This window comes from Musa acuminata, chromosome BXJ2-9 (assembly GCF_036884655.1).
Source record: "Musa acuminata AAA Group cultivar baxijiao chromosome BXJ2-9, Cavendish_Baxijiao_AAA, whole genome shotgun sequence".
In the NCBI taxonomy this organism is placed as follows: Eukaryota; Viridiplantae; Streptophyta; class Magnoliopsida; order Zingiberales; family Musaceae; genus Musa; species Musa acuminata.
Genome location: NC_088346.1, coordinates 9986711 through 10001131, shown reverse-complemented (window position 1 = coordinate 10001131; position 14421 = coordinate 9986711). Strand labels below are relative to the sequence as shown.

The 14421-nt window shown below is 35.8% G+C and overlaps 1 protein-coding gene, 1 long non-coding RNA gene and 1 other non-coding gene across 3 annotated transcripts; all 3 read left to right on the top strand.

Moving 5' to 3' along the window:
* Nucleotides 1–856: 856 nt before the first annotated feature.
* On the top strand, nucleotides 857–2737 carry LOC135621914 (uncharacterized). The gene is made up of 3 exons (XR_010490957.1): nucleotides 857–1071; nucleotides 1154–1297; nucleotides 2662–2737. It is a non-coding gene; the product is annotated as an uncharacterized LOC135621914 (long non-coding RNA).
* A 1586-nt stretch (nucleotides 2738–4323) lies between these two features.
* Nucleotides 4324–4396, top strand: TRNAR-ACG (transfer RNA arginine (anticodon ACG)). Its single transcript has one exon. It is a non-coding gene; the product is annotated as a tRNA-Arg (tRNA).
* A 250-nt stretch (nucleotides 4397–4646) lies between these two features.
* On the top strand, nucleotides 4647–7676 carry LOC135623304 (annexin Gh1-like). Its single transcript, XM_065126115.1, has 5 exons — nucleotides 4647–4829; nucleotides 4944–5089; nucleotides 5187–5405; nucleotides 6214–6426; nucleotides 7263–7676. The coding sequence occupies exons 1-5, from the start codon at nucleotides 4688–4690 to the stop codon at nucleotides 7557–7559; spliced, it is 1017 nt and encodes a 338-aa protein (XP_064982187.1). The 5' UTR covers nucleotides 4647–4687; the 3' UTR covers nucleotides 7560–7676.
* Nucleotides 7677–14421: the final 6745 nt, after the last annotated feature.

The window sequence follows — 14421 nt, the reverse complement described above, 5'->3', positions numbered from 1 at the left end:
TCACATCTCGGCCAGTCCAATGTTCGAGCCATGCCTTGCAGCCAGTCTAATGCTCAAGCCATGCCTCGCGACCAGTCCAATGTCTGAGTCATGTCTCGACCAGTCCAATGCCCGAGCTATGCCTCATGGCCAGTCTAATGTCCGAGTCACGTCTCAGCCAATCAAATGCTCGAGCCATGCCTCGCGGCCAATCCAATATCTGAGACATGCCTCGGCTAGTCCAATGCTTGAGTGATGCCTCATGACCGGTCCATTGTCCGAGTCACGTCTTGACCAATCAAATGCCCGAGCCATGCCTCGAGGCTAGTCAAATGCCCGAGCCATGCCTCGCGGCCAGTCCAATGTCTGAGTCACTTCTCGACCAATCCAATACCCGAGCTAATCCTTGCGGCCAATCCAATGTCCGAGTCACGTCTCGGCCAATCAAATACCCGAGCCACGCCTCGTGGCCAATCCAATATCTGAGTCTTACCTCGGCCATTCCAATGCCCAAACAACGTCTTGCGACCCGTTTGATGCATGAGCCATGCCTCACGGCCAGTCCAATGTCCGAGTCATGTCTCGGCCAGTCTTGCGCCCAAGTAGTGTAGCTCGACCAGTCCAACGCCCAGTGTTGCTTAGCCAGCCCAGCCCCTGAGTTAGTCGCTCGACCAGTCCAGCTCCCGATCAACCAATGATCAAAAGATTTAGGACAAAGAATTTAATGGGTTCTCTAATATAAAAAACCAAATAGTCAGGTTTTTTATATTAGAGAACCCATTAAATTCTTTGTCCTAAATCTTTTGTTGCTGTAATTTACAGGCAGCAGTAGTCATTTGATAAGAGAACCCAATAAATTCTATAATCTAAATCTTTCTGGTTGCAACTTGCAGGCAGAAGCAATCACCTAAGCAAATTGGGGCTCTTACCTTATTGATCGTTGCTGCCATTCTTTTGAGTGTTGGTGAGAGTTCTGACAAAGCTTCCGCTAGCAGTAACTCTGATCAGGTTTTGCTATATGGAATTATTCCTGTTATGATTGCTTCTGTTCTTTCCGGTTTGGCTTCTTCTCTGTGCCAATGGGCCTCTCAGGTCAGTTATATAGCACTTAAGTTCCCAATCAAATAGTCTTCCTAACATTGTCCTTGAGCTTCCTAGTTTGCTTCTTTTGCAGGTGAAGAAGCACACATCATATATAATGACTGTAGAAATGTCATTTGTTGGTAGTTTATGTTTGCTGGCAAGTACTTACAAGTCACCTGATGGAGAGGCAATACGAAAATATGGATTCTTTCATGGTTGGACTGTGTGGACTCTGGTAAAATTCTACTTTTCTCACCATTCTTACTCATCTTTAAAATATACCTAGTAATGACAATATAGAGGCAAACTCTCTTATTCTTTTCTATGATGTTTGTAGCATTAAACTTAAATTGCTTTTCTGTGACAAAATGGACTCCACAAAATGAATTTTAAGAGCATTTTATTACATGGTAGCTTTGAATATTTATTTGATTTTCATTTACTGTATCTCTTTGTAGCCATAGATGGACTGGTGTACTTTCATGTGGCAATCTTAAACCAGTGTTGGCAGTCTGAAGATGTGGATATTTGGGTTTATCATAGCTTAGGATATTTTCTGCTAACATGCTAATGTGAAGCTGTTTGGACTTGTAACCAAATGATACAATTAGTTTTCTGGTTCTGGTTGTATCTGTCATTAGAGATTATGGAGCACATTGGGGTATTTTAAAATTTTGTGGATCAATTTGTTCATACATTTCTTCTAATCAAGTTCATACATTTCTTCAGAGGGTTATACTAAAGAACCAATTGATTGGAGTAAACAGGCACTGGACCTCAGTTGGGACTTGGGAATCAATGAACGACTAATTGTCACCTCTCTTTTTCATAATGCCACCTACATGTTTGCATATCTTCAGAGTTTCTCATTAAGTCTAACAAATTGAACAAAGAAATCTCTAATTCTGCAAAGTCAAGTAGTCAGGGGTGTTTGGTTGTCTTCCCGTGAGAAAATCTGATGAGTTCACTGTAAAAGGAATGAGTAGTAGTAGTATTGTGATCTTGATTTTCAAAGAAAGTAACCAAATTGTCTTGCTGCAGCAATAACACGAGTCTATTATTTCAAGTATCAACTCTTAGATGCATTGCCATGTAGTAATTTCCTATTATACAATCCATCTTTTCTATAAAGTGCTTCTGGGTATAGCTTTTGTTTTTGTCTAAAACTTCATTCTGTCATTGCTGCTCCTAAATGGCATTTAGTTTAGCGAAGAGCTGTGCTTCAAGGAGTCATTTATAGTTCTTGTTGGTCAGCAAATAGCAATGGTTTTGTAGGATAGTATAATGTCTTTGGGTGGTCAGCGTACTCTATCCGTTTTCCCTGGTAACCTTGCTACAGGGAATCCTGTTTAATCATACATCAATGTTTCTCTTTTGCTGAATTATGGGAGGATCTTTTTGTTTGCTACATGTTTTCAGATTGTACTGGATATTAGACAATCTAACATTACATTATATCAAATGCTTAACTGTCGTACTGGTAACTTGTATTGGCCTACTTATTACATTTATTTAAGGTGCATAGGCAATGCATGATATGGGAGCATAATCTTTTCTTTTTCCATCTAGCTTTATATTGGTAGTCGTGTTCTTCCACAGATACCAGTTGTAATGAATGCTGTCGGAGGGATTCTTGTCGGTCTTGTCACTGCTCATGCTGGAGGTGTCAGATAGGCAAGTGGAGATTATAGATAAATGAACAAAAGCAATTTTGTTTTGTTCCGTCTACGGCGACAAGCTCGTAAATGCAATGTTGCAGTTTCTTTTCGATGGGAAACCACCCTCGGTGTATTGCCTTGCGGCATTACCTCTTGTCATCAGCAGCATCGTCATATACCAGAAATATCCATATGTTGCAAGAAAGAAGGAGGTTTAAGCACAAAGTCATTCCGATTTCAGAGAGCAGGGTGTCGTTGCCATGCTCTCATTCTGCTAACAATATCTTGTACCAATGGACATTCTGATACAACCGAAACATGAAACTCAAGCAAAGACAATTGATCTGATAATTGTATTCCATGTGTTCTATTACAAGATTATACACCTTTGATTGTTTACTCTTTAATATTTTTTCTGTAATTTCTTTAAATATAAGTACTTATAGGATTATACATCAGTTATGGAACTTTATTTGTTATCTCAAGTGAATGTGAGTGAGTCTGGTAATGAAACTCATGCAAAGACAATTGATCTGGTAGTTGTATTCCATATGTCCTATTACAGATTATACACCTTTTGATTGTTTACACCTTTGAGTTTCATTCCAGTACTTAAGTTGCTATAGGATTATACATCAGTAATGGAACTTTTTTTTGTTAGTCTAAGTTAAATGGTAATGAAACTCAAGTCTACAGTAGACTTTTTTTTTTTATTTGTATTCTTAGAATGTGCATGCAAAAGTGATTTAAAAAATATTAGGCGTCAAGGTTGCTAGGTATTCGTCTATGCATTTGTATGAGTTAAACAAGATGTTCTGAAATATTAAAATATAAAAAATATAATTTAAATAAAAATATAATTATTTAAATAAAAATATAATATTTAATTTAAAATATATTGTTAATAATATATTATTTACTGTTAATAATAGTTAGAGGGAGAAAAAAGTACTGTTAAGAGGAGGATAAAAAGGTCACCGAGAATGAAAATTGATGAAAAATAATAGTACTTGTGATGAGAAGTTGGCAACGACACTAGTGGAGGATTAGTTTAAGATATCTATGATACTGTTGCGAACGATAGCAATGGTAGTGACGGAAGTTGCGGACAATAACAACGACAATAACGGAAGCTCCAAATTGTATTCATCGATGGCAAAAAAACCTATAGTCCTCTCCTTCGATAGTAGAAGAACTTACACACAGAGTGACGATTGAATGAAGCTACAGGTTTTTGTTAAGTCGTTGGACCCCTCTATCAGCGATAGAGGAAGGCTTAGTCCGTTACATCTACGACGTTGGTAGTTGTAGAAATTATCGACGACGATGGGAGGGTTGGCTCGAGACCATGCAGGGATAAGAAACCGTGTTATTGAACGTAACTAAACTTAAAAGTCTAATTCAATTAACTTATTTGAATTAGGTGCTCGCTCGAAGTACTAACGCTTAGGTTCAGGCAGCGCCCAAACGACGCAGCGTCCCACTTAGTTTACACACGAGATGTCTATTAGTAGTGATGGTCGTGTGGTTTCCAGCTGTCCTTGGTGTGGGAATAATGTAATAAATTGATAAATAAGATATTATTATAATTTTATCCAATAGTGACTCCATGGCCCAATGGATAAGGCGCTGGTCTACGGAACCAGAGATTCTGGGTTCGATCCCCAGTGGAGTCGAATGTATTTGCTGTTTTATTTTTTTTGGCTCTAACGTTGTTATTCTCCGATGTAAATTATCTGAAGCATATACATGGACCCACCAACTGGAACGTTGCATGCGTGCTTCTTCGCCAACCGATACAGGCCAAAGCCAATGCAGAAATGCCACATCTCTCGACCATGTTTACTTGCTCTTCTCCTGCAACGGAACTTACCCTTAAACCCGCAGCATCTCTTTCTTTAAATGCCTCCCTCGTTTTCGCATCTCTCCATTATCTCTCGCTCCGTCTGAAGCTCAACATCTCATCCATGGCAACCATCAAGGTTCCGGAAATCTCATCCATGGCGACCATCAAGGTTCCGGAAATCTCATCCATGGCGACAATCAAGGTTCCGGCCACCGTCCCTTCCCCCGCTGAGGACTGCGACCAGCTGCGGAAGGCATTCCAAGGTACCCCGGTTAAATTAACTTTCTCCTCGTCAGCGTCGCCTCCCCCGCCTTTCCATTCCCATTGGGGATCTCAATCCGATCCTCGCCGATTCTCTTGATCGCCATCTTGTGCAGGTTGGGGCACGAACGAGCGCCTGATCATCTCGATCTTGGCGCACCGTACGGCCGCCCAGCGCCGCGCCATCCGCGCCACCTACGCGGAGACCTACGGCGAGGAGCTTCTCAAGTCACTGGAAGATGAGATCTCCGGCGACTTCGAGGTCCCTCTGTTCTTCCCTTTGATCCAAACAGATCGCCCTCTTGATCTTATCTGTTTGAGAATTTATGTGCTTTTTTATTTATTTTGGGTCGAAACAGAGGGCGGTGCTACTGTGGACGCTGGATCCGGCGGATCGGGACGCCCAGCTGGCAAACGAAGCGCTGCGGGGATGGAATCCGAGCAACCGCGTGCTGATCGAGATCGCGTGCACGAGGAACTCCGGCGAACTCTTTGATGTGAGGCGAGCCTACCATCTGCGGTACAAGCGATCCCTCGAGGAGGATGTGGCCAAGCATACCACCGGAGATTTCCGTAAGGTATTGATTTATTGTTTGATGATAATATTTCTTCATGATATAGCCGATGTTTGCTTCGTGTTCTTTGCTTAATGGTGAAAGGATCGGATCTTGAATCTCTTTTTACTGATTTGTGTTACTCGTATATAGGTGTTGTTTCTGTGATTCCAACCCTTCATATTTTAATTTCTGATAATTAATTAAGTTTAACTAAGGTTGTAAAAGTCCGATCCTACCAAAATGTGTCAGAAGTCTACGATGTGGCAAATGTGGCAAATGTCTATCTACAGGAATTAGCTTATTGACTCCATCACATATTTTTAGCTGTCTATTTGTAGATATTGTAATGCTTGCAACCGAGAAGTGCTTGTATAATTTTCTTTTCTTCCTTCCTACCTCGCACTTGAGAGAGAGAGAGAGAGGCTGATTTGTGGCTTACTCCATGATCTACCTAACCTGACCTGATCTCGTTACAGTAAACAGCCAATTAGGGATTGAGATACAAAGGAGTGTACTGTTGAGACGTTCCCCCTTGTCCATTTTCCACTACTGCTAATTGAGTCCCGCTAAAAGCACAGCTGACCTTAAAGACTGATCAACCCAACCCATCTTTAGAAATCACCCTTTCCGTTTCCTTCTTCTTTCTTATAAAGAGGAAGTTTATGCCAACATGGAGCAGGTGCTACGGTCTGACATTGGGATCGTATTAGAGGACTAATGCTATGGAACTCAATGTTATAATCAACAAAAAATAAACATAAAGAGAATGGGTATTTTCTTTTGCCTTATGTGCAAGTTGTTTTACTAATATCCAATTTGTGTATTTCAGCTTTTGGTGCCACTTGTAAGCTCATACCGCTACGAGGGAATAGAGGTGAGTGGAAAATTGGTAAAATCAGAGGCTAAGATGCTGCATGAAAAGATCACTGAGAAGGCTTACAGCCATGAAGAACTCGTTAGGATTTTCACTACAAGAAGCAAAGCTCAGTTGATTGCAACAATAAACCATTACAAAAATGAGTATGGTAAACCAATTAACAAGGTATAAGCTTCATCATAGTAGTAATTTTTGTTACAGTAACTTTATTAGGTGTTTGAATTTCTTCTATATCGTTGATAACGTTTAATAGTTTCAGTTTTATGTAGTAGTTTGCTACATAATATCTTTGTTGACTTTGAATAATGATTTGTGAGAAGTTTGTATCATAGTAATGTTTTATTGTCTAAAAGGTTCAAGCCTTTGATTCATCGATTTTTTGTTGTATAATCTTATCACCATTTGCTTTTAAAATTTTTTAAAAAAATTTAATGTTAGTGTAATGGCCTTTCATCATGAATCATGATTTTTTCTACTAAATAACTTATTTGATATTTGGGTGTTTATATTTTTCATCATGGTGGAATTTTCTTCATGATTTCTACAGGTTCCAATACTTTGTTCTATATTTCTATATTACAAATTGATATTTTAAGAACTATAGTATGTAATCTTTAAGTTGTGTTGCATTTGAGCATCTCAGCTAAAATAGCTTTTTCAACATCTTATCCTCTATATAATATTTGATAATATATCATGGAGGAGGTTTTTTACTATCTTCCAATTATTTCTTATCAATTTGAACTTTAATTTATATTTTATCTATTTATGTGTTCAAACTAATACAACTTATATTCTAATAGTAGCGTAAATGACTTATCTTAATATGCATGATTGGTAAACAATATACTATGAATCTTCAATTTAATTTTAACGTGTACTTTTGATAAATAAAATTAATTATTTTAATCTTGAAAATATGGAACTTTAGACTAATATGCATTAAGGCTTCATGTCATCGATTGTTTCTTAATATTTGATTAGATTTAGTTTTCTTGCAGGATTTAAAATCTGATCATAAAAATGAGTTCCTCGCTGCATTAAGGGCGATCATACGTTGCACATTTTGTCCAGAGAGATACTTGGAGAAGGTAATCCGATTGGCTATAAAAGGTTTAGGAACCGATGAGAATTCTCTTACTCGAATAATTACTACTCGTGCGGAAGTTGATCTGAAGGCGATAGAGGCAACCTACTACAAAAGGAACAGTGTGCCACTTAAACAAGCAATCAAGGGTGACACTTCGGGAGACTACAAAGCAATGCTCACTGCGCTGCTAGGACATGATGATGCTTAAGTTTTTTCAGTGTTTCTATCTGGATGAAATATTGTTTCATTTTGCTGAATTTTTTCTTATTGGAATGGTAAACCAAAATATTAATATCACTAGAAAGATAAAACTGAATTATATTTATTCTTCCTAGTGTTAAGTATTTTGATAAACTATCATGTTTCTTTACTAATAAAAAGTGAGTTTTAACTTTGACTCTCAATGTGTGTGATTGTAACAATATATATATGTGACTTATGGAGTGAGAAATTAAATAAAAAAAGATTTTTTTAATATAGAGTTTCTATATTTTCTTAAATATATATTTTTTTACTAATTAATCATGAATTCTGTTTTTCAGATTCATCAAATTAAGCATTTATCATGTTATATAATAATCATAAACTTTAATTGCTAATTTCTCTAGCATAAAACATATGATCGAGAATGAGCAACAAAATCAAAACTTGTTATAACAAAAAATAGAGTCACAATGAAACAAAAAATAAATAGCCATAATGACTATTTAGCACTCTATTCAGCTGTTAGTGTTTATAACTATATAGGCATTGTTCATCATGACTTAAGGGAGATATAACAAAGGTTAAGATTAAAAAAAAACTTATAAAAGACACGAGCAAAAGAGACCATGTCTCCTTTATACATTTCAAAGTAGGAATTCAATTTTCGTTTCATAATTAAATCAATAGGAATGTCATCTATTTTTATAGATTCACCTAAAAAAATATTGTTTAAATAGCAAACCAAATCGAAGTCGAAGAAAGAGGAGAAGAGGAAGATAAGGACAGGCTAATAAATATTAATCTAGTCTAGTTTATTCCATTTGGATGGACTGGCTAATAAATATTGATTGAACACGTGAAATTAAAACCCTTGATATTTGGGTGTTTGTATCTTTCATCATGGTAGAATTTTCTTCGTAACTTCTCCCGATTCCAATGCTCTATTCTCTTTTTCTATATCGCAAATTAATATTTGAGGAACTAGAGTCTTTAATCTTTAGGTTGTATTACATTTAAACATCTCAACTAAAATAGCTTACCCAACATCTTATTCTCTATCAATAGACTTTTATCTTTGATCATATACTAAACTTTGGAGAAGGTTTTTACTGTCCTCCACAGCCAACCATTTCTTGTCTATCTGAACTTGAATTTATGTATCATCTATCTATCTGCTCAAACTAATATAGTCTATGTTCCAATAGTAGTGTAAGGGACTTATCTCAATGTGCATGGTTCGTAGACAATATGTTAATGTATCTTCGATTTGATTTTAAGGTGTACTCTTGATAAATAAAATCAATTGTTTTGACCTAGAAAATATAGAACTTTGGACTAAGATGCAACAAGGTTTCATGTTAAACTGTAACTATTTCTTGATTTTTGATTAAATTTTGCCTTCTTGCGAGATCTAAAACATGACCACAAAAATGAGTTCCTCGCTGCATTAAGGGTGATCATACGTTGCACATGTTGCCTAGAGAGATACTTGAGGAAAATAATCTGGTTGACTATCAATGGTCTACAAACCGATAAGAATTCTCTTACTCAAATAATTAATACTCGTGCAGATGATGATCTAAAGGTGATAGAGGCAGCCTACTATAAGAAGAACAGTATGCCACTCGAACAAGCAATCAAGGGTGACATTTCGAGAGATTAAAAAGCAATGCTCACTACGCTGGTAAGATATGATGATGCTTGAGCTTTTTCGGTGTTTCTTCTAGGATGAAATATGATGTTGTTTTCACTTTTTTGAATTCCTTCATCTTGGAATGGTAAACCAAAATACTAATATCACTAGAAAGATAAAATTGAACTATCTTTGTTCTTCTTAGTGTCAAGTATTTTGATAAACTATCATATTCTTTCACTAATAAAAAGTGGGTTCTCATCCTAACTCTTGATGTGTGTGATTGCAATAGCATATATATATATTTCCTACTAATTAATTCTAAATTCTGCTTTCCAAAGTTTATCACATTAGCCATTTATCATGCTATATAGTAATCATAAATATCAATTCATAATTTCTCTGGCCCAAAACATATGACCAAGAATGAGTGGTAGAATCAACACTTTTTATTAAAAAAATAGATAGCCAACATGACTATTTAGTACTCAATTCAGTTGTTAGTGTTGATAACTATTTAGGTGAACTTGCGTAAAGATATCATTGTCCAACAAGACTTGAGGAGAATAGTTTGGTATATTTGTCGCGTAGAGACAATGGGGATGATCTCGAGTACTCTTTGAATAAGATGTCAATTACTCCAAAGCCTACCTTCCAGCATCCCATAAATACCAACTTCCACCGGCCTGCACGAATGCCCGCAAGAATCAGACCATTTATTAGTCCCACTTGGTAGCCACCACCAGCTTTCTTTTTCACGGCAATTTATTCTCTTTTCTGAACAAGAGATTCATCTAAAGGGGAACTGAAAAGATTTAAGTTCAGCTAATACCGTCAGTCTTTTATTTATAGGTCACTGTTGTAATCATACTGAGATCATTTTGTCGACGTTCCCAATTCACCATAATCTGCTGTAAAATAGAATGATTATAATAATTGGTTTGTGCAATTTTGTTTGTGTATTCTTCGAGTTAATATAACTGGCATCTGTCTTGAGTTTGTGTGATGAGAGGGATTAGTGTAAAACTTTTAGTGGTCTGTTTTGAGCTGTAATGTGCCAGAGAGAATCTGGCACAAATTGTGTGTAAAATTTTCAGTAAAAACTCGAGAGGCAATGTGTAAAAATGTAGTTCAAAATCGTTGTGTGTTCACCGCGGTTCAAGTGCTATAATAGATGGAAGTGTCTGCAAAATTATCCATTCTTCGGACGTATTGTCACACGTGGTGGCCAGCTAAATTGCCTCCCAAAACATGTAAAAGCCAAGCGGTAAACCAACCCTCCGATCAATCACCGCAGAGACGGCGACGATCGGCAGTTGTCGCCTTGCTGCGCCATAGAAGGAAAGAAGATAAAAGAGCTCAAGTTCAAAATAATTCAGGGAAGATTGATCAGTGGATTTTGATTACGAAAGATAACAAGTGAAGATTCGAAACGGGTTTTATGAAAAACAATAATATAAGTTGAAGTGGCCAACTCGTTAATCCTGTAATAGAACCTATTTTTATGGGTTGGCCATTATGGATACATGAGAACTACTCCCACAGCAGAATCATAACGGAAACGGTTCTCCAAACTCGCCACATCTCGAGGTGCTCGATCCGTGTAGGCATCACTCGCAGTCGATATCTATGTTTTTTTGTGTAGGGTTTCCATATCCTTCCGTTATATATGTTTCCTACTAATTAATTCTAAATTTTGTTTTCCAAAGTTTATCACATTAGCCATTTATCATGCTATATAGTAATCATAAACATCAATTCATAATTTCTCTAGCCCAAAACATATGACCAAGAATGAGGGGCAGAATCAACACTTTTTATAACAAAAAATAGATAGCCAACATGACCATTTAGTACTCAATTCAGTTGTTAGTGTTGATAACTATTTAGGTGAACTTATTTAAAGATATCATTGTCCAACAGGACTTGAGGAGAACAGTTTGGTATGTTTGTCACGTAGATACTTTAGAGGTATAACTAAAAAATAGAAACATGGGATATAATAAAGGTCAAGATCAAAAAAATCTTTTAAAAGACACGAGCAGAAGACACCATGTCTCCTTTATCTGTTTTGAGTGTTGACGAGGGAGAGGGAAGGATGGAGAGGAGATTCACCTTAGAGAATAGAAAAAATAAAAGAATATTGTTTAAATGATAAATCAAATCGAACCCTTCGATCTCAAACTGATTGTCAAAGAAAGATGAGAAGACGAAGATAAGGAGATGTATTGAAATCGAAAGAAGAGAAAACTACACTGGATGATCTAGTCTAGTTTATTCCATCCGCTCTGACGGACAGGCTAATAAATATTGATTGAACACGTGAAATTAAAACTCTTGATATTTGGGTGTTTGTATCTTTATCATGGTAGAATTTTCTTCATAACTTCTCCTGATTCCAATGCTCTGTTCTATTTTTCTATATCACAAATTAATATTTGAGAAATTAGAGTCTGTAATCTTTAGGTTGTATTTATTACATTTGAGCATCTTAGCTAAAACAGCTTACCCAACATCTTATCCTCTATCAATAGACTTTTATCTTTGATCGTATATTAAACTTTGGAGAAGGTTTTTACTGTCCTCCATAGCTAACCATTTCATGTCTATCTGAACTTGAATATATGTATCATCTATCTATTTGCTCAAACTAATATAGCCTATGTTTCAATAGTAGTGTAAGAGACTTATCTCAATGTGCATGTTTCGCAGACAATATGCTAATTATCTTTGATTTGATTTTAAGGTGTACTCTTGATAAATAAAATCAATTGTTTTGACCTAAAAAATATGGAACTTTGGACTAAGATACATCAAGGTTTCATGTCAAACTATAACTATTTCTTGATTTTTTATTAGATTTTGCCTTCTCGTAGGATCTAAAACCTGATCACAAAAACGAGTTCCTCGCTACATTAAGGGTGATCATACGTTGCACATGTTGCCCAGAGAGATACTTTGGGAAGATAATCTTGTTGACTATCAATTGTCTACGAACTGATAAGAATTTTATTACTCGAATAATTACTTCTCGTGTGGAGGTTGATCTGAAGGCGATAGAGGCGACCTACTACAAGAGGAACAGTTTGCCACTCGAACATGTTGGTGCTTACGCTTTTCCAGTGTTTCTTCCTAGATGAAATATGTTGCTGTTTCAATTTGTTGAATTCCTTCTTATTGGAATAGTAAACCAAAATACTAATATCACTAGAAAGATAAAACGGAATGATCTTTATTCTTCCTAGCGTCGTATATTTTGATAAACTATCATTTTTTTTCATAAATAAAAAGTGGGTTCTCACCCTAACTTTCGATGTGTGTGATTACAATAGCATATATTTGTGATTTGTGGTGTGAGAAACTATAAAACGAAAAGGGTATGTTTTTTTATATAGGGTTCTTATATCCTTCCTAGATATATGTTTCTTACTAATTAATCATGAATTCTGCTTTTCAAATTTTATCACATTAGCCCTTTATCAAGCTATATAGTAATCATAAACCTCAATTCCTAATTTTTATAGCTCAAAACTTTCAACCAAAACAGTATCAACACTTGTTATAACAAAAAGTAGATAGCCAATAATACCATTTGGTACTCAATTCAGTTATTAGTGTTGATAATTATTTATGTGAACTAACACCAAGATATCATAGTCCAATAGGACTTTGGGAGAATTGTTTGGTATGTTTGTCATGTAAATACTTCGGAGATATAATTGAAAAATAGAAACAAGGGATATAACAAAGGTTAATATCAAAAAAATCCTTTAAAAGGCACGCGTAGGATAGACCTTGTCTCATTTAAACATTTCAGAGTAGCCAATAAGGAATTTAATTTTCATTTCATAGTCAAACCAATAGGAATCTCATTTATTTTTATTTATAATCAATTTCGAACCTTCATCGATCCATGGCTAAACCAAAAGGGATCTTATCTATTCCGAGTGTTGACGAGGGAGGGAGAAGGATGGATAGGAGATTTTCGTTGGAGAATAGAAAAATTAAAAAATATTATTTAAATATCAAACCAAATCGAACCATTCGATCTCAAACTGATTGTCGAAAAAAAAGGTGAAGAGGAAGATAAGGAGATTTACTGAAACTGAAAGGAGAGAAAACTAAACAGACAAGCTAATAAATACTGATTGAGCACGTGAAATTAAAACACTTGATATTTGGGTGTTTGTATATTTCATCATAGTAGAATTTTCTCTATGACTTCTACAGATTCCAACGCTCTGTTCTCTTTTTTATATCAAAAATTAATATTTGAGAAACTTGTGTCTATAATTTAGGTTATTGCATTTAAGAATCTCAGCTAAAATAGCTTACCTAACATATTATCTTCTATTCATGGACTTTTATCTTTCATCATATATTAAATATCATAGGAGGTTTTTACTGTCCTCCATAACCAACCATTTCGTGTATATCTAAACTTGAATTTATATTTCATGTATCTATTTGCTCAAACTAATATATCCTATGTTCCAATAGTAGTGTAAGGGACTTATCTCAATGTGCATAGTTGGTAGAGAATATGCTAATGCATCTTTGATTCGATTTTAAGTTGTATTCTTAATAAATAAAATCAATTATTTTGACCTTGAAAATATGAAACTTTGGATTAAGATGCATTAAGGCTTCATGTCAAACTGCAACTATCTTAATTTTTATTAGATTTGACCTTTTTGCGGGATCTAAAACCCGATCATCAAAATGAGTTCCTCACTATAGTAAGGGCGATCAAACATTCCACATGTTCCCTAGATTGATACTTGGGGAAGATAATGCGATTGACTATCAAAGGTCTAGGAATCAATAATAATTCTCTTACTCGAATAATTACTACTCATGCGAAGGATGATCTGAAAGCGATAGAGGCGGCCTACTACAAGAGAAATAGTGTGCCACTCGAACAAGCAATCAAGGGTACCACTTCGGGAGATTAAAAGGCAATGCTCACTGCGTTACCAAGATATGATGATGCTTGAGCTTTTTCAGTGTTTCTTCCTGGATGAAATATAATGTTGTTGAATTCCTTCTTGTTGGAATGGTAAACTAAAATCCTAATATCAATAGAAAGATAAAACTGAATGATCTTTGTCTTTCCTAGTATCGAGTATTTTGATAAACTATCATATATTTTAATAATTAAAAAGTGGTTTCTCATCGTGACTCAATGTGCGTGATTGCAATAACATATATCTGTGGCTTATAGAGTGAGAAA